The following is a 25,716-nucleotide window of genomic DNA, read 5'->3' on the forward strand; positions in this document are numbered from 1 at the left end:
CTTTAAACAGGTCAACATACACAAGGCTGCGGGGCCAGATGGATTACCAGGACGTGTGCTCCGGGCTGACCAACTGGCAGGTGTGTTCACCGACATTTTCAACATGTCCCTGATTGAGTCTGTAATACCAACATGTTTCAAGCAGACCACCATAGTCCCTGTGCCCAAGAACACAAAGGCAACCTGCTAAAATGACTACAGACCCGTAGCACTCATGTCTGTAGCCATGAAGTGCTTTGAAAGGTTAGTTATGGCTCACATCAACCCTAGACCCATTCCAATTTGCATACCGCCTAAACAGATCCACAGATGATGCAATCTCTATTGCACTCCACACTGCCCTTTCCCACCTGGACAAAAGGAACACTTATGTGAGAATGCTATTCATTGACTACAGCTCAGCGTTCAACACCATAGTACCCTCAAAGCTCATCACTCAGCTAAGGAACCTGGGACTAAATTCCTTCCTCTGCAACTCAATCCTGGACTTCCTGACGGCTTCCCCCAGGTGGTGAGGGTAGGTAGCAACACATCTGCCCTACTGATCCTCAACACTGGAGCTCCCCAGGGGTGCGTGCTCAGTCCCCTCCTGTACTCCCTGTTCACCCACGACTGCTAAGGAACCTGGGACTATATACCTCCCTCTGCAACTGGATGCTGGACTTCCTGACGGTCAGCCCCCAGGTGGTGAGGGTAGGTAGCAACACAACTGCATTGCAGGCACGACTGCAAAAACCATTAAGTTTGCAGACGACACAACAGTGGTAGGCCTGATCACCGACAACGACGAGACAGCCTATAAGGAGGAGGTCAGAGACCTGGCCGGGTGGTGCCAGAATAACAGCCTATCCCTCAACGTAACCAAGACTAAGGAGATGATTGTGGACTACAGGAAAAGGAGAACAGAGCACGCCCCCATTCTCATCGACGGTGCTGTAATGGAGCAGGTTGAGCGCTTCAAGTTCCTTGGTGTCCACATTAACAACAAACTAAAATGTTCCAAACACACCAAGACAGTTGTGAAGAGGGCACGACAAAGCCTTTTCCGCCTCAGGAATCTAAAAAGATTTGGCATGGGTGCTGACATCCTCAAAAGGTTCTACAGCTGCAACATCGAGAGCATCACTGCCTGGTACGGCAATTGCTCGGCCTCCGACTGCAAGGCACTACAGAGGGTAGTGCGTACGGCCCAGTACATCACTGGGGCTATGCTGCCTGCCATCCAGGACCTCTACACCAGGCGGTGTCAGAGGAAGACCCTAAAAGTTGTAAGGGAACACCCCCCTGAAACGTAGAAAAATGAATGGGAAGTCATTGGCACTGGACAAACCATATACACGGTGTCCAATACCACTCAATTCGGCGTCGTTTCATTCAAAGTTGATTGCAAATGCCATATGGCAAATGCCAAGTGTAACACTTTAAACATCCAACAGATGGCGAGTGCGCTCCACTGTGGTTTTTCATATTGCAAATGTAACACAAGTCAACATTAAAAAGTAAAATTTTGATAAACTTACATTTTTTTCAAAACTTATTAAAAAAGTGCTTTCTGGACCGTTTTTCGAAATTCTTTAGATTTTTTTGTCAATTACACATGTGTAAGAACTGTATGAATATACTTTTGTCCAATTTTATTATCATTATTATTATAATGTTTTTTTTTTACTTGAGCATAAGGCATATGTTTTGTCCATTTGCAATATGATTTCATAGGAAGTCAAAAATAGCAAAAACTTTGAAAACTTATCACACCCTTAAAGTGCTTTCTGGAACGTTTTTCGAAATTCTTTCGAATTTTGTGTCAAATACACATGTATAAGAACTGTATCAACATACTTTAGTCATATTTTATTATCATCATTTTTTTTTACTTGTGCATAAGGCGTATGTTTTGTCCATTTGCAATATGATTTCAAAGGGGTCAAAAGTCAAAAATGTGAACTTTTTTTCAAAAACGTATCACCCCCTTAAAAAAGTGCTTTCTGGACCGTTTTTCGAAATTCTTTTGATTTTTTGTCAATTAATCATGTGTAAGAACTGTATGAATATACTTTTGTCAAATTTTATAATCATAATTTATTTTTATTTGTTTTACTTGTGCATAAGGCATATGTTTTGTCCATTTGCAATATGATTTCATAGGAAGTCAAAAGTCACTTTTTTTGGCCAAATGCCATAAGAAATGTCCAAATGCAATTTGAAAGATTTGAAAATGCCAAATCAGGATGTTATGTCCATTTGCCATGTACCATCACGAATTTGACATGCTCAGAAATACTGCAGAAAAGCAAAATTGACTAGCCTGATGAACTCGGGATGGCTGGGCAGTGATTGTGGTTCCTCTCCATCGCTCGTTGGGGTTGATTTCAGACTGTCACTTTTGTGATGGTACCTCACTGTTTAAACATATTGCAAATGGACAAAAGTCACCAGCAAGTCACCGTCCATCAGTCAATTAGATATCATTCTGACACCAAACTGATACAAACTGACACCACACCCACTTTTTCCAACTCATTTAGAAGCCAACTATCACATACTTCAGAGCAGGCTCAAAATTCACAACACCTTCTGTTCAAACCATAATAAAAACGTAAAACATGTAGTTACGCTCTAGCTGCGGTCCAGTTCTGACATTATGTGTAGGCCTACCTGAGGCGACCCCGAATCCCAAGTTTCAGCTCGATAGGTCATTTGGTGCAAGAACAAAGCCTTAATTGGTGCTGAAAATCCACTTTTTTCCATTACTTGCTACGGCGTCCTTGAATGAGCTATCGGAAACGTTGGGGTCCGTCTATATGGGCCGAGGCGGTCGCAATGCACCTAGTCTTGCGACTCTGGGACATTTCTAAATGTCAGCATTTTTGTGATGCAAAAATGAATTGAAGTTATTGCAAATGTACGAGGCTGTTTCTCGGTCCGAGAACCTTCTAGAGCCACATAACTCACCACGCACTATCGACCTGAGCTCTAGAACAGGTTTCTGAAGTTCCAGAACTCTAGGTCTCAGGCACTGTCTGTCTCTACGCACCCCAATCTGTCCTCCCTTCCAAGCTGTGTGTGTGTGATTTAGTTTTTCTTGGAAATTTAATGGGAGACATGACTGATTTACAGTTCATGAGGGTTGCCTAATCTCACATGTGAAGTTTTGGAAAGATCTGACTTTTTTCTTTACGTTAAGAACTGACTGATTTACACAGCGTTGAATGCACTATTTCTATCAAACTGCAGGTTGGGTATGGAAAAACACTTTTAGGGTGATTTTAACCACTGCCGGTTGCTTCAGGAAGCTTAGAATCGACACAGGTAGACCTCATAGTGGCCTGTTGGACTGTTATCGAAGACAGGTTCATAAGGCATTCATAACCCACATAGGCTTCAGGTTGACTTTAGAGGAGCAGGCAATGTATTCCTATGGGGAGAGAAGTCATTGTAATCTGTGAGATCAAAAAACCATGATTAACTGTTAAGGGTTAATGCCACACGGTCAAGGTTAGGCTTGCACAGATCGGGAGGACCTCAGGAACGTACCTGAGGTCGAATTGTGCTTCTCACCCCAACGGTTCTCTCACTGTCACCCAAAAGCAAATGACATTTAGGGCCAGGCTTCATTTTGGGCCCTCTTTTTTTCAAGGTCGCTGCACTCAGAGCGAGCTACGGTCAAGTGGGGCATCTCGTTGAACTCGGCGCGGCCTTGAGAACATGGAAATGCCATTGTAGGCTCTGTGTGTCTTTGACCACCGCACTTTGTCACTCCATCCTTGCTGTGTGTGTTGTGTGTGTGTGTGTGTGTGTGTTAGAGAGCTTTTCTTTGACATCTGTTGGCAAAAATGACTGATTTACAGTTCATGAGGGTTGCTTAATCACACATATGAAGTTTTAAAAAGATCGGACCTTTTTAACCCTTCGAAACAGCACCTACGACACCATTTTCAGGCACTTCCGGTTTACACAGGAAGCTGAAAGTGAACACATATCCTCCTTGGGGTAGGCAATTATAGCATTTTGAGTTTTAAGTCTTTACGTTAAGAACTGACTTATTTACGGAGGGTTTAGTGAGTGTGTGTTGTTTCTGAAAATCGCAGAAAATCACAGAAATCTCGCAGAGCTCCGAAGCACACTTTAAAAAGATTCGTATGAACACGCTGCAATCTGTAACTGTTTTTTTAAAAAAACTGTTTTTGAACATCACCAATTTGACATTGTAGGATTTCTCTTAAATGACGATAGATAAATGGCTGGTTCTTTTTTTATTGACACCGTAGGTTCCTTTACTTTGACGTGAAGCGGAATTTTTTTTGCTCTATTTTCATTTTGGGCCTTTAATCCCAGAAAAATGGCCATAACTCAAAAACCGTTGAGGCCTAGACGCCATCTTGTTCGGGGCCAACTGCCCATTATGCCAAACCTATGCTCACCAAGTTTCGTTTTCGAAGTCTTTTCTGTTTAGGAGATAAGGCCACGTCGTGATGTTTTGTACATTTGCACATTCGCCCTCTTGTGGGATTTACCGGGACAGCGGAAAAATGACCAAAATTTGAATATTTTATAAAACGGAAACCGAATGTCCGAGAGAGTTTGTTTGATGACTTCCTGGTAGATCCGGCCCCGCCGCACGGCCCAACACCGTCCGCAAATTTTACAAACGTTTTCGGACTTCCAGTAAGTACATTTGCAATTTGGACTTTCTCACTAACCATATGGCAAGTGTCAAAATGTTCCCTTAGGTATGTAATAGGACAGAGAATGTTACTACTGATGAGACTATGAGTGATCTGACAGGCTGGTTGAGCTCTGGGGATTTCAATGAGATAAAGTGGCCCAGGGCTGACATCTGGTGGTTGTGTGGGGGAATGATGTTATGGCCAAATTTACCTACACATTGGACAGGCCTATGCGCTCTCGTGCATTTGGGAATGCCATTCACACTCATTCAACACCATGACATGAAGTTGGCCTAACGAGAGAAAATAAGTATTCCATCTGGGTCTTTTGACGAGAGAGTATATATTGATAACTTTGGGGTTCCACGGGGGGGTACCAGACGAGTTCAAAGCAAGAAATCAGATCCTAGCAGGATTAGAGTCAAGCATTTTCTGGTGGTCCACTCTCAATAAGAATGTGGACTCGATCAATTATATTTATTATAATCAACAGCGCTTTATTAATTATACCAGAGATGCTATAAAAGGATTGGGAGCACGGATTGTTGGCCTTATGTTAGGCATTTTAGACTGTTGTATTAGTGAATTCCACTCTGTATGTAGGCTTGTTATAGCCATTTGCGTTACACAACCCCATCACACAGAGGCTATATCCATATCAATAAATGAGACAAAACTAAATATCGATTAAGTCTTGCCTATAACCTGTCCTGAGCCAAATAGCCAAGTGGTCCCAAATGGTCAAGACTATCTACAGCCTATTCTTATTGCCAGATTAGTTTTCCCTATCAGCCACTGCACGTACTTCTTTAACTAATTTGTTAAAAATGTATTTAGAGGCTATATTTAGAGGCCTGTGAGTTAGGGTCTCTTTTTAAAGAGAGCCCTATAATAAAAACACAAATAGAGTTCTAAAATTGTTCCGCAAGACAACAGTCCCCAAAATGAGAGCCTAAATTGTAATGCCTACAAGTTCAAGGCCTATTTTTTTTATTTGGATAAGCCTAAATTAAACATTGAATTATTAAAGTGATAGGCTAAAGAACTTTGGGGAATTTAGATCAGTTTGAATACCCACATGGATTTCAATAAACAAATGGATGCATGGTTTCAGAAGGACATCTTCTGAGACTGAGGGGTGCTTTTCCAAAGGCGCATGGTGCTGTGGTGCTGCATGGAGATCACAAGCTCTTCAACTGGACAGCAGTGTTGCGATGGAGGGAATAGCCTACATGGAGACTACCTAAGACCACTGCAACAGAGTTATTGTAAGCTTATGCCAGACTTAGCCTACGTTTAACCTCTCCCTTATGTTCATGACCCGATTCATATAAATCATGTCAATTTATTTGTACATTAACCTTTTGCGTGTAGGGGGCAGTATTTTTGTTTTTGGCAAAAAAAAAGTACCCATTTGAAACGGCCTATTTCTCAGCCCCAGAATCTAGAATATGCATATAATTGTCAGATTAGGATAGAAAACACTAGAAAGTTTCCAAAACTGTAAAAATATTGTCTGTGAGTATAACAGAACTGATATTGCAGGCAAAAACCTGAGGAAAATCCAATCAGGAAGTGCCTCTTATTTTGAAACTCTTCTGTTCCTATGCATGCCTATCCTCCATTTAAAGGGATATTAACCAGATTCCTTTTTCTCTGGCTTCCCTAAGGTGTCAACAGTCTTTAGACATAGTTTCAGGCTTTTATTTTGAAAAATGAGCGAGAAAGATCACATTGCGTAAGTGGATCGGTGGGGGCTCTCAGAGTGAGTTTTGCGCTACAGAGTAAAGCGGCCATTGTTCCACCCGGTGTTATTGAAAAACCTACACACTCGGTTGATATATTATCGAATACATATTTTAAAAACAACCTGAGGAATGATTATAAAAAACGTTTGACATGTTTCTGTGGACATTATGGAGACTATTTGGAATTTCCGTCTGCGTTGTCGTGACCGCTCTTTCCTGTGGATTTCTGAACATAACGCGACAAACAAATGGAGATATTTTGGGTATAAAAATCATCTTTATGGAACAAAGAAACATTTGTTGTGTAACTGGGAGTCTTGTGAGTGAAAACATCTGAAGATCATCAAAGGTAAACAGTTAACTTGATTGCTTTTCTGATTTTCGTGGCCAAGCTTCCTGATACTAAGTGTGCATAATCCTACGCTAGGCTATCGAAAAACTTACACAAACGCTTGGATGTAAAAATATTCTGTAACAAAAATATTAAGAGTGACAAAGACTCCAGTGGTCATACACAATTAATAGATTCACATTTATTATAATTCTATGGTTCATTATTCCTGGTAGATAATACTTGTTATGATTCATTATTCCTGGTAGATAGAGTTGAAGTCGGAAGTTTACATACACCTTAGCCAAATACATTTAAATACACAAATACACAATTCCTGGCATTTAATCATAGTAAAAATTCCCTGTCTTAGGTCAGTTAGGATCACCACTTTATTTTCAGAATGTTAAATGTCAGAATACTAGTAGAGAGAATGATTTATTTCAGCTTTAATTTCTTTCATCACATTCCTGGTTTATATACACTCAATTAGTATTTGGTAGCATTGCCTTTAAATTGTTTAACATCTTGGTGCACCGATCCCTTTAGCGGGATCATTTTTGTCAACATCCGTTGAATTGCAGAGCACCAAATTCAAATTAAATTACTAAAAATATTTAATTTTCATGAAAACACAATTTCAATATAGCAAAACACATCTTAGCTTGTTGTTAATCAACCTGGCGTGTCAGATTTCAAATAAGCAAGTCAGTTAGGACATCTACTTTGTGCATGACACAAGTCATTTTTCCAACAATTGTCTACAAACAGATTAGTTCCCTGTATCACAATTTGAATGGGTCAGAAGTTTACATACACAAAGATGACTGTGCCTTTAAACAGCTTGGAAAATTCCAGAAAATGATGTCATGGCTTTAGAAGCTTCTGATAGGCTAATTGACATCATTTGAGTCAATTTGAGGTGTACCTGTGGATGTATTTCAAGGCCTACCTTCAAACTCAGTGCCTTTAAGGTTGACAACATGGGAAAATCAAAATAAATCAGCCAAGACCCCAGAAAGAAAATTGTAGACCTCCAAAAGTCTGATTCATCCTTGGGAGCAATTTCCAAACACCTGAAGGTACCACATTCATCTGTACGCAAGTATAAACACCATGGGACCACGCAGCCGTCATACCACTCAGGAAGGCGTTCTGTCTCCTAAAGATGAACGTACTTTGGTGCGAAAAGTGCAAATCAATCCCAGAACAACAGCAAAGGACCTTGTGAAGATGCTGGAGGAAACAGGTACAAAAGTATCTATTTCCACAGTAAAATGAGTCCTATATCGACATAACCTGAAAGGCCGCTCAGCAAGGAAGACGCCACTGTTCCAAAACCTCCATAAAAAGCCAGACTATGGTTTGCAACTGCACATGGGGACAAAGATCATACTTTTTGGAGAAATGTCCTCTGGTCTGATGAAACAAAAATAGAACTGTTTGGCCATAATGACCATTGTTATGTTTGAAGGAAAAAGGGGGAGGCTTGCAAGCTGAAGAAGACCATACCAAACGTAAAGCACGGGGGTGGCAGCATCATGTTGTGGGGGTGCTTTACTGCAGGAGGGACTGGTGCACTTCACAAAGTAGACAGCATCATGGGGGAAGAAAATTCTGTGGATATTTTAGTAAACCGTAGGGCGTTGGGTTGAGCATGCAGAGATTGACACAGAGACAGGGAGGCTTTAGTCCGCAAACACAACTTTCAAAGACAGGAAATAGGCATAACAAAGAAAATCACTTTGGTTTGGCTCGGTTCTTCTTCTCTAATTTTGCTTGGTGTCGGTCTCTCCCCGTTCTCTCTCTCGCGGTGTGCCACCCATCGCCTCACATACCTCCTCTCTATTACCATCCCCCGGGGTAAACCTCCTGGGATACCACAATATATTGAAGCAACATCTCAAGACATCAGTCAGGAAGTTAAAGCTTGGTCGCAATTGGGCTTTCCAAATGGACAATGACCCCAAGCATACATCCAAAGTTGTGACAAAATGGCTTAAGGACAACCAAGTCAAGGTTTTCGAGTGGCCATCACAAAGCCCTGACCTCAATCCCATAGAACATTTGTGGACAGAACTGAAAAAGCTTGTGCGAGCATGGAGGTGAAAAATGGGCCAAAATTCACAAAAATTATTGTGGGAAGCTTGTGGAAGGCTACCTGAAACTTTTGACCCAAGTTAAACAATTGAAAGGCAATGCTCCCAAATACTAATTGAGTGTTTGAAAAACTTCTGACCCACTGGAAATGTGATGAAAGAAATTAAAGCTGAAATAAATAATTCTCTCTACTAGTATTCTGACAAATCAAATCAAAGTGTATCAAATCAAAGTGTCACGTGCACCGAATACAACAACCTTACTGTGAAATGCTTACTTACAGGCTCTAACCAATAATGAAAAAAAGGTATTAGGTGAACAATGGGTAGGTAAAGTAATAAAACAACAGTAAAAAGACAGGCTACATACAGTAGCGAGGCTATATACAGTAGCGAGGCTATAAAAGTAGGGAGGCTACATACAGACACCGGTTAGTCAGGCTGATTGAGGTAGTATGTACATGTAGATATGGTGAAAGTGACTATGCATATATGATGAACAGAGAGTAGCAGTGGCGTAAAAGAGGGGTTGGCGGGAGGTGGGTGGGACACAATGCAGATAGCCCGGTTAGCCAATGTGCGGGAGCCCTGGTTGGTTGGCTCAATTGAGGTAGTATGTACATGAATGTATAGTTAAAGTGACTATGCATATATGATAAACAGAGTAGCAGCAGCGTAAAAAGAGGGGTTGGGGGGTAGCCATTTGATTACCTGTTCAGGAGTCTTATTAAATTGTTAATAAGCCTTTTTGTCCTAGACTTGGCACTCCGGTACCGCTTACCACATGATGTGGTCTATGACTGGGGTGGTTGGGGCCTTAGACAATTTTTACGGCCTTCCTCTGACACCGCCTGGTGTAGAGGTCCTGGATGGCAGGCAGCTTCGCCCCAGTGATGTACTGTAGTGCCTTGCAGTCAGAGGCCGAGCAATTGCGGTACAAGGCAGTGATGCAACCATTCAGGATGCTCTCGATGTTGCAGCTTTAGAACCTTTTGAGGATCTCAGCACCCATAGCAAATCTTTTTAGTTTCCTGAGGTGGAATAGGCTTTGTCGTGCCCTCTTCAAGACTGTCTTGGTGTGTTTGGACCATTCTAGTTTGCTGTTGATGTGGACACCAAGGAACTTGAAGCACTCAACCTGCTCCACTACAGCCCTGTCGATGAGAATGGGGGCGTGCTCGGACCTCCTTTTCCTGTAGTCCACAATCATCTCCTTAGTCTTGGTTACGTTGAGGGATAGGTTGTTATTCTGGCACTTACCCGGCCAGGTCTCTGACCTCTGTCGTGGAAATTTCCTGTATTACCAAATCACGAGAGCAAACCACACACAAGTCAGAGTTATCATAAAGTCCATCTTTAATTATATTGTACAAAATAGTACCAAGACATTACCTCATCCAATGGTATATATCAATTGTCATTTTAGACACTCCCATCCCAAATACAACCCATCCTGGAGAAGCTCACGGAGAGGAGAGTGAGCCTCTAGGTCAAGATAAGGGCAACCTCAGAGGGAACATAGAATGGTTCCAGACACTGCCATCCTCCTCTCCCCGATGGGTAAAGTAGGGAGTGACTGGCACACAGACATTGTGGAGCCAAGAGATAATTGGTTCCCCCTCAATCATCACTTCACATGGTTTAAAAGATATGTTTACATATGAAGACAAGCTTGACCTCTCCCCTTTCTGGGGCCCAAGTAACTGAGAGCTGACAGAGAAATTCTAACTGCAAACAGCCAACACTATAGTACAAAAATATACATTCTAAATGACAAGTATCTCACAAGCATATTATAAAAATAAAACATTTGATCTATAAATGTTACTTAAAGATTTCTGATTCTGCCCCGACACCTCCTCCCTACAGGCTTTCTCATCATTGTCGGTGATCAGGCCTACCACTGTTGTGTCGTCTGCAAACTTAATGATTGTTTTTGCAGTCGTGCCTGCCATGCAGTCGTGAGTGAACAGGGAGTACAGGAGGGGACTGAGCGTGCACCCCTGGGGAGCTCCAGTGTTGAGGATCAGCGTGGCAGATGTGTTGCTACCTACCCTCACCACCTGGGGGCTGACCGTCAGGAAGTCCAGCATCCAGTTGCAGAGGGAGGTATATAGTCCCAGGTTCCTTAGCAGTCGTGGGCGAACAGGGAGTACAGGAGGGGACTGAGCACGCACCCCTGGGGAGCTCCAGTGTTGAGGATCAGCGTGGCAGATGTGTTGCTGCCTACCCTCACCACCTGGGGGAAGCCCGTCAGGAAGTCCAGGATCGAGTTGCAGAGGAAGGAATTTAGTCCCAGGTTCCTTAGCTGAGTGATGAGCTTTGAGGGTACTATGGTGTTGAACGCTGAGCTGTAGTCAATGAATAGCATTCTCACATAAGTGTTCCTTTTGTTCAGTTGGGAAAGGGCAGTGTGGAGTGCAGTAGAGATTGCATCATCTGTGGATCTGTTTGGGCGGAATGCAAATTGGAGTGGGTCTAGGGTTTCTGGGATAATGGTGTTGATGTGAGCCATTACCAACCTTTCAAAGTACTTCATGGCTACGGACGTGAGTGCTATGGGTCTGTAGTCATTGAAGCAGGTTGCCTTTGTGTTCTTGGGAACGGGGACTACGGTGGTCTGCTTGAAACATGTTATTATATTATTATAGTATAGTATTACAGACTCAATCAGGGACATGTTGAAAATGTCAGTGAACACACCTGCCAGTTGGTCAGCACATGCCTGGAGCACATGTCCTGGAAATCCATCTGGCCCTGCAGCCTTGTGTATGTTGACCTGTTTAAAGGTCTTACTCACATCAGCTACGGAGAGCGTGATCACATTGTCATCCGGAACAGCTGATGCTCTCATGCATGCCTCAGTGTTGCTTGCCTCGAAGCGAGCATAGAAGTGATTTAGCTCGTGTGGTAGGATCGTGTCACTGGGCAGCTCACGGCTGTGCTTCCCTTTGTAGTCTGTAATAGTTTGCAAGCCCTGCCACATAAGACGAGCGTCGGAGCCGGTGTAGTATGATTCAATCTTAGCCCTGTATTGACGCTTTGCCTGTTTGATGGTTCGTCGCAGGTCATAGCGGGATTTCTTGTAGGCTTCTGGCTTAGAGTCCTGCACCTTGAAAGCGGCAGCTCTACCCTTTAGCTCAGTGCGAATGTTGCCTGTAATCCAGGGCTTCTGGTTGGAGTATGTACATACAGTCACTGTGGGGATGACGCCCTCAATGCACTTATTGATAAAGCCAGTGACTGATGTGGTATACTCCTCAATGCCATGGGAAAAATCCTGGAACATGTTCCAGTCTGTGATAGCAAAACAGTCCTGTAGTTTAGCATCTGCTAAACATTTGGTGATCCTAACGGACCTAAAACAGGGAATATTTACTGGGATTAAATGTCAGAAATTGTGAAAAACTGAGTTTAAATGTCGTTGGCTAAGGTGTATGTCAACTTCTGACTTCAACTGTATATGTACATATTCTTATTCATCCCTTTACATTTGTGTGTATAAGATAGTTGTTGTGAATTTGTTAGGTTACTTGTTAGACTGCATAGTCGGAACTAGAAGCACAAGCATTTCACTACACTCTACTAACCATGTGTATGTGATCAATAACATTGTATTTTATTTGATGAGGCTAGCATAGCACCTTCTCTGTTGAAATTTGAGACGGTCTATACATGTACATGAGGCTAGTAGCATAGCATCTCACTCTCTACCGAATACTGGTGGTGACGTCAATACCTCACATCGGATATTTAAATGTATTAAAATAACGAGATGTATCCACCAATCCAAAGAAAGGAATAGGAGGGAGCTTCACAGCCCACCACTCCGTCCTGTGGACAACAAATCCCATTGTTAGAGCGGAAATGCAGGCATCTCATCACTATATCCAGTATCTGTGCTACTAGTCTACTTGTCCACTTTTAAAGCTGCAATATGTCACTTTTTGGGCGACTCGACCAAATTCACATAGAAATGTGGGTTATAGATCTGTCATTCTCATTGTCTAAAATGGCTCATCTAGAGGTATTTTGTATTTATTATGGATCCCCATTAGCTGCTGCTTTGGCAGTCCAGCTGGGGTCCAGCAAAATTAAGGCAATTTATACAATTTTTACAATACATTCACAGATTGCACAACACACTGTGTGCCCTCAGGCCCCTACCCCACCACTACCACATATCTACAGTACTAAATCCATGTGTATGTATAGTGCGTACGTTATCGTATGTGTGTGTGTGTGTGGGTGCATGTGTCTGTGCCAATGTTTGCATTGCTTCACAGTCCCCGTTGTTCCATAAAGTGTTTTTTATCTGTTTATAAAATCTAATTTTACTGCTTTCGTTGGTTACTTGATGTGGAATAGAGTTCCATGTAGTCATGGTTCTATTTAATACTCTGTGCCTCCCATAGTCTGTTCTGGATTTGGGGACTGTGAAGAGACCTCTTGTGGCATGTCTTGTGTGGTATGCATGGGTGTCCGAGCTGTGTGCCAGTAGTTTAGACAGACAGCTCAGTCTATTCAACATTTCAAAACCCCTCAAAACCCCTCCACTTTCAGCCAGGAGAGATTGACATGCATATCATTAATATTAGCTCTCTGTGTACATCCAAGGGCCAGCAGTGCTGCTCTGTTCGTAGCCAATGAATGTTCTTGGTTTGTCTGCAGGTTCACAGCGACACTTTGTGGATAAAAGTATTCTAATCTTCTGGAGCTCAGTGATGTTTGGTCAATTATTTTATTAAAATATAGTAAATTCACTCCAACAGAGGCACTGTGGTAATGTTGATTAGGAAGTTCATCAAATAAGTTAATATATACTTTATAAATCTCTTTATATTATGTGATAAATGGTATACTGCATAGTAACCTTTATATTATGTGATAAATGGTATACTGCATAGTAACCTTTATATTATGTGATAAATGGTATACTGCATAGTAACCTTTATTTTATGTGATAAATGGTATACTGCATAGTAACCTTTATATTATGTGATAAATGGTATACTGCATAGTAACTACATGATAAGGGTGCATTAACAACATGGAATCGGCACAAATACAAACACTCCTATGTCAAGTCTGTCCTAGTAACTCTTCAACACACAGAACCGTCATATTTAAGATATTATTTCACCATTGATACAAAGAATAAACATAATTGTTCAAAATCCATTTTCATAAAAAATAGCTAGATATTTGAATAAGGTGCTTCATTGAAAGAAAGAGATAATTTGCTCCACTAGGAAGTAGAAGAAATAAGACAAGTATGTTATAGAGAAGTGCTAGTCATGTTCAGGTCCCAGTCAGGTCAGGCTGCGGGTGTCTGTCCTCTGTGTCTGATGTTACAAACCACTCCACTCTTTGGTCTCAAAGTCCCAGTGTCCAGGAGGTCAAAGGACTGGCCAGGCAGCAGGCTGAAGTCAAACCTCTGGAGCAGCTTGGCCATCACTACCTTGGCCTCCATCTGTGAACAACAGATCTCTTTGGTGTGCTCAACTATAAAACAAAGTATATAATGGAGGCAGAAGTCCAGGAGTAATCTAACTAGGATGGATAATAGGATCAGCAGAGAACAATCCCAAATAAAGTTGTTTCAATGTATTTCATATGGACAGTCTGCTCACCTGTGCGAAGCTCTGTCCCAGACATGAGCGTGGTCCCAGGGCGAAGGGGTAGTAGCAGTAATAGGGTCTTCAGGACAGAAACAAACACAACATGTCTGTTAGCTCTTAAAAAGTGACTGAACGCACAGAGTCCAAATGTGTTTTTCTGTTGCTCATTAAGATAAACTAGATTTCAGTTTTGGGGGTGTGGTTCGATATAACAGTTGCTGATGTTTGTCCCCCATGAGACCAGGTGGTGTAAAGTACGAAGTTCATCCCTTCTGCCTCTGATTGGGTAGACTCACTAAACACAAATGCTTCGATTGTAAATTATGTCGGAGTGTTGAACTGTGACCCTGGCTATCCGTAGATTAAGAAAACAAGAATATCGTGCCGTCTGGTTTTACTTATGATACTTAAGGACACTTAAAACCAAACACTTTTAGACTTTTACTCAAGTAGTATTTTACTGGGTGACTTTTAACTTTACTTGAGTCATTTTCTTTTAGGGTATCTTTACTTTTACTACAGTTTGAAAATTGGGTACATTTCCCACCACTGCATGAGACACCATAAGAACAAAGCCCGTATCACTTCCTCAAAATAGTCCAAGTTAACTCAAGAAATCTGTAATTAATTGTGTTTTTTGTCGACAAGGTTTTAGTCACGCAATTTTACATCTAGTTAAGGTGTTTAGTGCAGTATTTCTCAAGTAAAAAATGCGCTACATGTTGTCTTTCGTAAACAAAGTCTGATCCACTGTTCTGCCATCGGATAGAGCGTAATCACCACAGCTGTTTATCCCGTGTTAGTGGGCGAAATCATAACCCAACCACCATGTAAGTCATGACGAACTTTGACTTCATGACCAAAAGTAGCCCTTTCCTGCAATCATTGTTCAAAAGTGCCGTCTTTGGCTCTGTCAGAGTGACCATTGAGTTCTTGGTCACTTCGCTGACCAAGCCCTTTCTCCCCCGATTGCTCAGTTTGGCCGGGTGGTCAGCTCTAGGGAGAGTCTTGGTGGTTCAAAACTTCTTCCATTTAAGAATGATGGAGGACACTGTGTTCTTGGGGGCCTTCAATGCTGCAGATATTTATTTGGTACCCTACCCTAGATCTGTGCATCGACACAATCCTGTCTCGGAGCTCTATGGACAATTGCGTCAACCACATGGCTTGGTTTTTGCTCTGACATGCACTGTCAACAGTGGGACCTTATATATACAGGTGTGCGTCTTCCTAAATCATGTCCATTCAATTTAATTTACCACAGGTGGACTCCAATCAAGTTGTAGAAACACCTAAAGGATGATCAACGGAAACAGGATGCACCTGAGCTCAATTTTGCAAAAATGTCTAAAAACCTTTTTTTTCCTTCGTCATTATGGGGTATTGTGTGGAGATTGATGAGGGAAATTGTTTTTTAAATACATTTTAGAATAAGTCTGTAATGTAAAAAATGCGGAAAAACTGAAGTGGTCTGAATATTTTCTGGATGTAATGTATGCCAGTTTCAACGAGTTCAGTTCTGCTTTAATCAATTCAAATGTTGTAAAGAAACAATAAAACAATGAAAACGTATCGTGTGACTTACTTGGCAGCGTCTGGATGGAACCTCTCAGGGTCAAACTTCAGCGGGTCCTCAAAGAACTTATCCAACCTTCCACAGACATACGAACTGAACTGTAAACAGACAAGATAGAGGAAAACAAAAGATTTAAGACACTTTAGGAAATAAAATAAGTACACCCACACCCAAAATAGTTAATGAGGTGTTGACTACACTGTTAAGATGAAGTTCATTGTAAACACCAAAACTGGTTTCCGTTTCCTGTGTAACATCAATATGAGTAACATCAATATTGCTACATTAACTAGTGACAACTGAGCTGCCACCAACTTGAAGGAGACAAAACACATAATCCTGATTTGTTTTGAAACATGACACGGTGTGTTGTAACACCACTAAATCAAATATTGTGCAACACCTTGCCAGGGACTGGGAGCACTAACAGAACAGGTTGAACACACTACTTTGGTGTTTCGAGTTCTGTTTAGAGCAGAATTAGATCCCTTCTCTTTTGTTGTCATTTCCTTTGTCTATGTGGGAATGGGTGCTGTCCTCATTGAACGTCAAAATGCCTGACAGTTTTGATATCCGTTCATCATGATCCATTACACAACAAACTGCTTAATACCAATATAGAAATACAGTCTTCTTTCTTCAAACATGTACACAACATTGTGTGAAAGAATCATAGTCTAAAAACGTTACCCACAATCCTCTAAAAACAGAGTCATGCGTCAAGATAAGAAATGCAACGTGATTAAAACCAAAGACTTCCAATGAGTTCAATCAATCTATTGTCTCTCACTTTGGTTATCCTCATAAAATATAATTACATTTTGAGTAACATATGCAGTTGGATTTACATTACTTTGGTAAAATTAAATTAACAAATCATTGAAATGACTTGCATTTGTAAACCATTGATTGTATGAGAAACACAATTTGAGTGTTGATGCTTTTACATTCACTGAACCCCCAAAATGGGTTTTCACAACGCTCTCTTAAAAACACCCATATTCAGGTTGAAGAACCACTTTGGGTGTTTCAGAGTTCCTACACTTCTGTTTTAAAACACATTCTGTGTATTAACATTTTACATTCAAACACCCAGATCTCAGCTTAGGTGCACTACCTGTCATGGTTTCATTACACAATCATGGTGTTTTGAGAAATTCTGTTTACATTCTATGTTAACATAAGAAAAGTCAATGATACAATGATGCTACATTGATGTATGAGCCATACTGGCTTAGACAAGGATACTTAATTATTTTACTACATTGAGGTATGAGCCATACTGGCTTAGACAAGGATACTTCATTACTTTACTACATTGAGGTACCACAGCGTATCACATGTTAACACCACAACTAAACTTAGAGATATTATCATACAACAGTCATCACTCCTCCACATTGTTTTTGAGGTGACTACTCACAAAGCATGAGACTCCTGCTGGGATGGGGATGCCGTTGATGACGATGTCGTTAGGGATGAAACGAGAAGTGCCTGGTGCTGTAGGGTACAACCTTAGAGTCTCCTTCAAAACCTGACGGGAGGGGGGGGGGGTGATATGAATCAAACACAACATGCTGATTAATTGACGATGTGAAGAGTTACCTTTTCTTTTCGTCCTAAACTTGGTGCTCCGGTACCGTTTGCCATGCGGTAGCAGAGAGAACAGTCTCTGACTTGGGTGACTGGGAGTTTTGACAATTTTTTGGGCCTTCCTGACACCGCCTAGTATATAGGTCCTGGATGTCAGGAAGCTTGGTCCCAGTGATGTCCTGGGCCGTACACACTACCCTCTGTAGCGCCTTCCGGTCAGATGCCGAGTAATTGCCGTACGAAGTGGTAATGCAACCGTTCAGGATGCTCTTGATGGTGCAGCTGTAGAACTTTTTGAGGATCTGGGGACCCATGCCAAATATTTTCAGTCTCTTGATGGGGAAAAGGTGTTGTCGTGCCCTCTTCACAACTGTCTTGGTGTGTTTGGACCATGATAGTTTGTTGGTAATTTGGTGATGTGGACACCAAGGTATTTGAAACTCTCGACCCGCTCCAATTCAGTCTAGTCAATGTTTATGTGGCCTGTAAGGCCCTCCTTTTCCTATAGTCCACGATCAGCTCCTTTGTCTTGCTCACATTGAGAGAGAGGTTGTTGTCCTGGCACCACACTGCCAGGTCTCCGACCTCGTCTCTATAGTCTGTCTCATCGTTGTCAGTGATCAGGCCTACCACTGTTGTGTCATCAGCAAACGTAATAATGGTGTTGGAGTGGTGGGTGAACAGGGAGTACAGGAGGGGACTAAGCACACACACAAAATAACACATTTCGCTGGGCAGCCATCTCCTCCAGCGCCATTCTATCAGCCATCGTACAACATTGTATAACGTACAATATGGTTTCTGTGTACAGATGCCAGTTCCAATTCTGAGTCCTTGATCTGGTTTGTAGCTCCATTGCTGTCACTGTCAGGTCAATGACAAGACAGCACACACGAACCTGGGACAGGTAGATCATTTACCTGAGACAGGTAGGTCATTTTCCCCAGGTCGTCAAAGCTGATTTCCTGTTTCATCCCGATGACATCATCCACTTCCTGCTTCACCCTGGAAATGGCAGACACTCACAAACTCAACCAACCTGTTTTTATTACAGAAATGATCAATAGCGAAAATAGAAATGATGAAAACAAGTCCTACTTTGTCAGTATCTCTGGCAGCCTTCCCAGTTCCATGACGGCAAAAGCTAGTTGATTGGCTGTTGTCTCTTGCCCTGTCATGATTAAAACAACAAAAGCTAGTTGATTGGCTGTTGTCTCTTGCCCTGTCATGATTAGAACAACAAAAGTACTGTCACTGTTGTTTCTTCAAATTTCACTTGAGCTCGAAAAACTATACTATGGAGATCGATTTAAATATATATATACAGTTTAAGTCGGAAGTTTACAAACACTTAGGTTGGAGTCATTAAAGTTTGTTTTTCAAAAACTCCACAAATTTCTTGTTAAAAAACTATAGTTTTGGCAAGTCGGTTAGGACATCTACGTTGCGCATGACAAGAGTAATTTTTCCAACAATTGTTTACAGACAGATTAGTTCACTTATAACTCACTGTATCACAATTCCAGTGCGTCAGAAGTTTACATACACTATGTAGACTGTGCCTTTAACAGCTTGGGAAATTCCAGAAAATGATGTCATGGCTTTGGAAGCTTCTGATAGGCTAATTGACATAATTTGAGTCAATTGAAGGTGAACCTGTGGATGAATTTCAAGGCCTACCTTCAAACTCAGTGCCTCTTTGTTTGACATCATGGGAAAATCAAAAGAAATCAGCCAAGACCTCCGAAAAAAATTTGTAGACCTCCACCAGTCTGGTTCATCCTTGGGAGCAATTTCCAAACACCTGAAGGTACCATGTTCATCTGTACAAGCAATAGTACACAAGTATAAACACCATGGGACCATGCAGCTGTCATACCGCTCAGGAAGGAGACGCATTCTGTCTCCTAAAGATGAACGTACTTTGGTGCGAAAAGAGCAAATCAATCCCAGAACAACAGCAAAGAGACTTGTGAAGATGCTGGAGGAAACTGGTACAAAAGTATCTATATCCACAGTAAAACGAGTCCTATAGCGACATAACCTGAATGGCCGCTCAGCAAGGCAGAAGCCACTGCTCCAAAACCGCCATAAAAAAAGCCAGACTACGGTTTGCAACTGCACATGGGGACAAAGATCATACTTTTTGGAGAAATGTCCTCTGGTCTGATGAAACAAAAATACAACTGTTTGGTCATAACGACCATCGTTTTGTTTGGAAGAAAAAAGGGATGCTTGCAAGGCGAAGAACACCATCCCAACCGTGAAGCACGGGGGTTGCAGCATCATGTTGTGGGGGTGCTTTGCAAGAAGGGACTGGTGAACTTCACAAAATAGATGACATCATGAGGTAGGAAAATTATGTGAATATATTGAAGCGACATCTCAAGACATCAGTCAGGAAGTTAAAGCTTGGTCGCAAATGGGTCTTCCAAATGGACAATGATCCCAAGCATCATTTCAAAGTTGTGGCAAAATATCTTAAGGACAACAAAGTCAAGGTATTGGAGTGGCCATCACAAAGCCCTTACCTCAATCCTATATAAACTTTGTGGGCAGAAGTGAAAAAGTGTGTGCGAGCAAGGAGGCCTACAAACCTGACTCAGTTACACCAGCTCTGCCAGGAGGAATGGGCCAAAATTCACCCAACTTATTGTGGGAAGCTTGTGGAAGGCTAACCGAAACGTTTGACCCAAGCTAAAAAATGTAAAGGCAATGCTACCAAATACTAATTGAGTGTATGTAAACTTCTGACCCACTGGGAATGTGATGAAAGAAATGAAGGCTGAAATAAATAATTCTCTACTATCATTCTGACATTTCACATTCTTAAAATAAAGTGGTGATCCTAACTGACCTAAACCAGGGAATTTTTACTAGGATTAAATGTCAGGAATTGTAAAAACGGAATGTGGTGTATGTAAACCTCTGACATCAACTGTATATATATATATATATATATATATATATAAATAAAGTATAGCACTTGTTTCAGGGAGACGTACCCGCAATGAAGAACGTCACAAAGTTGTCCAGCATTAGCTCCTCATCATCGTTTGCTATGTTTTCCTCTGAAATGATGGAAATATATCAGTTTACAGCATTGAGACAATAGTGCTACTGAACCTCATCAATTACATGACTGTTTTAGCAAACACTTGTCCCACAATGTCACATGCAGAGCCACAGGTAAAAGGTCTCCAATGTTAGCCTGGTCCCAGATCTGTTTGTGCCGACTTGTCTTGAACAGTGGCAGGAGTTGGCAAGACGGCACGAACAGATCTAGGATCAGGCAACTACAACATGCCTTTGCCAGCCGTCTTGAGGATCTGTGTGAGGATATCTTTTGGAACGTCCTCTCCGTTTTGGACGGCCATTTTCCTCTCGTTGATCCACTGTCTGCCTGTCGAACGCAGCAGTTGACAAGACTTCTTCACCTCGTTGATGAACTTCTTGTTCTTTGGGTAGAGCTACATATGTAGGATCTTAATTTGATTACTCTTTTCCAATTATGTGAATTTTCCTGCACTGCAGGAAATGCAAATATGTGTATTGAATATTTAAAGAGGCTTGTAAAGTTTGTAATTTCCACTTAAAAATGTCAGACTTGATATGCCCTGATGTAAAATGTATCAACCCCTACAAAAAATGTCCATTAATTATAATCAACATAATAATTCACATTTTTGTTGCTGCAGGATTATTTTCCAGCTGTAGCAAACAGGATCAAAATAAACTCCTACATCTTTAGAGATATGACATCCAACCATTTATTTAAATCCCATCTAGGGAATGTGACGCTGTAAAACGCATTATGATGCATTTAGCCACATCTTACAGGCTTCCTACTTGGAAGGATGGAAACAAGAGATTAAAACAAACTGTTCATGAGTGTCAATGTTTTAACTGTATTTGTTTCTTATAACACAGGATTCTGATGAAACTGTAGGATTTCAAATAGATCAATTCAATAAGCCACCGTTCTCGACAAGCATCACTAACATACTTGATGTCATTATTTACCTGGAAGGTGAAGTCTCTGAGATAGTGGACCATTCCCTTCAGACACATCTCTATAGCGTTGGGGAACGGAGAGTCACCCTCCTTCAGCAGATCCAGCTCCACTCCAAACGCCACCTACAAATGAGATAAAAACAGAGGATTGACAATATCTTACAACATGATAAGGTAAAACTCCTGGTTCTAGTTATGCTAATTATAGATAGCACATTGGCTTGGTGAGACTAAATTGTATATAGCTTAGGTAATGAGTGTGTTATAACTGCCTGTTATGACAATTTTACTGTCAGATATACAAACAAATGTAGCTTTATAACAGAAAGAATAAAGCATAAGGGCAGTGTGGGGATCTGAGGGTAACAGGAAGTGACCGTTACCTTAGTGATGACATCCAGTGTCACACAGTTGAACATGTGTTGCATGTTGGCAGCTGTGTTGGTGTCAGCCATGTCCGCCAGTTTATCCATCAGCTTCTCTGCCCTCCCGTTGAACGCACCCATCTGACCCCGCAGGTACCTAACAATACACAGCAATGATGGATGGATGAACAGATGGATGGCTGGATGGATTGATCAATGGAGTGATCAATGAGTCGATTGATCTATTATAGTGACTTACAGACTGCTGAAGGCAGGGTCCATTATTCTTCGCTGTTTGTACCACTCATCATGATTCTGTGCTGTGACCAGGCCACTTCCCAAAAACCTATGAAGAAGATGGACAACATAGTATTTACCCTAAGACTGAATTAACTGACCAGTGACCAAGTTGTCCTGTTTGAATGTCTATATGCTCTGTAGGCTACGCATGCAATAACCAGCATTAGGAGGGATTGTGTTGAAAGAATTTGTACCAACCAAAACATTGACACAATAAATAGTAGTAGGAAGTATATTTAGATAACATTAATTATACAGAGGACTCACCTCTGTCCAAACAGGTTGAAGAGACGCTTATAGACCATTGAGTCTTTGGGGTACTTCGGTGACATCAGGACTTCCTGTGGAGACAAATAAAAGTGTCCGTTTGGTTTGAAGGGGGAATTGGGGGAATTGGTTATTTTACAGCACTTTCATTTCAGAAATTAACATGGTAAAATGTATGATTACACTAATCTTGATTAACCCAGAACTAAAATCTTGCTTAATTTGGTCAGGTGTTTACGTTGTCAGTCCATCAGAGATTATAATTACAGTAATTTCACAGGTTTACCTTGGTGGTATCAGGACAGGTCACACACAACATCACAACATGCAAACCGTTGATACGGTAGACCGGTCCATATGTCTCAGCCCTGTCAAAGATAAAATATATCTTTATTTATTGTCCCAGAATATTCTGTCCCAGAATAAACAACACCTGATTCATAGCATTCAACAAACCATTCCAGAAATTTGTCGTGGACAACTCGACCATTGCTCATCTCCCTCAGCATGGTTGGGGAATGACCAAATATAAAACTGGGGGAGAACAAGAGACGGGTTAATAACTGAAAAATAAGAACGTTATGACATGAGTGATACCTTCACCAAGTGAAAATGAAAAAGACAGGTGAAACAGCGACCCTGACTGCTGTTGAGGTCAACTTTCACCTACTGTAGTTCCTTATCAACAAATCCGATGCGTTATGTCGCCACTCAGTATAGTTGAAACTAACATTTAGCTAAAGCATTTTAAAATAAATATTCAAGTTACATCATACTGACTCACCTATCCCTTGGTGGTCCCGGTATGTGATCATATTTCAGATGAATATATTTTATGTAAAGACAAAAACAGAGAAATGCGATGAAAATCAATCCAAGCAGGCAAATAAACAAATAACCGATCCAACCCGCAAAGAAAGAGAAAAGGGCCATATTTCCGAAGACTCGGTAGCTCGCGGTGACCCTGCAAACCAGTTATGTGTTGTCGTTTCTTTTTGGACGGAATTTGGTCACCCGTAGTAGAACTAGTAGTAGAGAGGAAGAGACGAAGCGAGAGGGTTTACTACGCCCAAAATTTGATCATGAAATATTATGGAGTGGCTGCTTTGCAAGATTTTCTGGAACCTGTTTTTCCGTGGCTATTGATACGGAAATTATTGCGCATGAGCGTGGTGTTTTTTTGTATGTACTGTAGGTGCTGTCCTCTCTGCAGTTTACGTAGCTTCTGTTCAGTTCCCACTGCCACTTACTTCCTCGGGCTGCCTGAGAAAGTTCGGCTGCCCAGAGGTTGAACTCGTGCGGTACTTGCATGTTCATTGAGTGGTTAAAGGGCTTTTTGCAGGAATTCTGGCTAGTGGCTACGATATGGCGGCAACTATAATGAGTATCTTATATCATCACACAAAATTATATTTTGCCCTGTTCTATCAAAAGTGTTGGAAAAACTTATCAATAATCATCTGGCTTTCTTGATGTCTATAGTATTCTCTCTGGTATGCAATCTAGTTTCAGCTCAGGTTATGGATGTCACTGCAACCTTAAAGGTCATAAATTATGTCAACATTGCCATTGATTCTAAGCAATGTTGGGCTGCTATTTTTCTTGACTTGGCCAAAGGTTTTGATACAGGAGACCATTCCATTCCTGTTGGCCGGCTAAGGAGTATTGGTGTCTCTGAAGGGGGGCTTGGTATGCTAACTACCTCTCTCAAAGAGTGCAGTGTATAAAGTCAGCACATCTGCTGTCTTAGCCACTGCCTGTCACCAAGGGAGTACCCCAATGCTCAATCCTAGGCCCCACGCTCTTCTCAATTTACCTCAACAACATAGCCCAGGCAGTAGGAAACTCTCTCATCAATTTATAAGCAAGATGATTGATTGTCTTACACTCAGCTGGCCCCTCCCTGGATTTTGTGTTAAAAGCTCTACAACAAATCTTTCTTAGTGTCTAACAAGCTTTCTCTGCCCTTTACCTTTGTTTTGGAGATGTTCATAACAAGGTTATGCGTTTTAGTAAGAAAAATGACGCTCTCCCAACCTGTGTGATTATTACCTCTGAGGGTTTAGAGTTTAAGAGTATGGCTAGATGGTACACTGTCCTTCTCTCAGCACATATCAAAGCTGCAGGCTAAATAAAGTTAAATCTAGACTTGGTTCCCTCTTTCGTAATCGCTCCTCTTTTACCCCAGCTGTCAAACTAACCCTGGTTCAAATGACCATCCTGCCCATCCTAGACTGCTAGATACGTAATTTATAGATCGGCAGGTGTGTGCCTTCGAGCGGCAAGATGTTCTTTACCATTCGGCCACCAGATTTGCCACCAATGCTCCTTATAGGACACATCACTGCACTCTATACTCCTCTGTAAACTGGTCATCTCTGTATACCTGTCGCAAGACCTACTGGTTGATGCTTATTTATAAAACCCTCTTAGGCCTCACTCCCCCCTATCTGAGATACCACCTGCAGCCCTCATCCTCCACATACAACACCCGTTCTGCCAGCCACATTCTGTTAAAGGTCCCCAAAGCGCACACATCCATGGGTCGCTCCACTTTTTTAGTTCGCTGCAGCTAGCGACTGGAACGAGCAGCAAAAAATACTCAAACTGTACAGTTTTATCTCCATCTCTTCATTCAAAGACTCAATCATGGATACTCCAACTGACATTTGAGGCTGCTTTGCGTGATGTATTATTGTCTCTGCCTTCTTGCTCTTTGTGCTGTTGCCGGTGCCCAACAATGTTTGTACCATGTTTTGTGCTGCTGCCATGTTGTGGTGCTGCCATGTTGTGTTGCTAGTGTAACAGTTGTTAAAGTACTATGTGAATTTCACCAGGTTCATATAATCAATATGTTGTGTTGATTTGTTATGCATGCCTGCATCCTGGGAGAAGGGGAGTGTGTACTTACGTTTTGCCCGGCGTGCTCGTGCTCAAATAATTTTGATGCACTGAGAGAGGTAGGCACGCTTTTTCTGTCTTCAGAAAAGTTTGATTATTTTAAGTACAAAGTCATACACACAGTGTTTTGTTCATGAATAATGATGTATATTTAGAGGTTACTAATACGTGGTTTGTCTTGTTAAGATGCACTTGTAATTGTACTTTTTAGGATGATATCAACATTCTGAATTC

At 41.5% G+C, this 25,716-nt stretch overlaps 1 protein-coding gene across 4 annotated transcripts; it reads right to left on the bottom strand.

The window, feature by feature from the left end:
* Positions 1-13,572: 13,572 nt before the first annotated feature.
* On the bottom strand, positions 13,573-23,894 carry LOC110529323 (cholesterol 24-hydroxylase). 4 transcript variants are annotated; one of them, XR_016497589.1, is made up of 16 exons: positions 23,366-23,894; positions 23,038-23,115; positions 22,868-22,949; positions 22,582-22,655; positions 22,274-22,360; positions 22,033-22,171; positions 21,659-21,772; positions 20,943-21,105; positions 20,641-20,706; positions 18,734-18,806; positions 18,556-18,640; positions 17,466-17,576; positions 16,052-16,140; positions 14,479-14,545; positions 13,833-14,318; positions 13,573-13,680 (listed from the first exon to the last, which is right to left on the bottom strand). XR_016497589.1 is itself a non-coding variant. In XM_036984683.2 (15 exons), exons 1-15 carry the CDS (start codon positions 23,512-23,514, stop codon positions 14,163-14,165), a joined length of 1,533 nt encoding a protein of 510 aa, XP_036840578.1. In that variant the 5' UTR covers positions 23,515-23,894; the 3' UTR covers positions 13,573-14,162. The 4 variants fall into 4 exon arrangements, 2 of the variants coding, with proteins under 2 accessions (XP_036840578.1, XP_036840577.1); XR_016497588.1 differs by having other exon boundaries at positions 18,734-18,857; XM_036984683.2 differs by having other exon boundaries at positions 13,573-14,318.
* Between the last annotated feature and the right edge of the window lie 1,822 nt (positions 23,895-25,716).

This window comes from Oncorhynchus mykiss, chromosome 8, assembly GCF_057628025.1.
Source record: "Oncorhynchus mykiss isolate SJ-2025 chromosome 8, ASM5762802v1, whole genome shotgun sequence".
Lineage (NCBI taxonomy): Eukaryota > Metazoa > Chordata > Actinopteri > Salmoniformes > Salmonidae > Oncorhynchus > Oncorhynchus mykiss.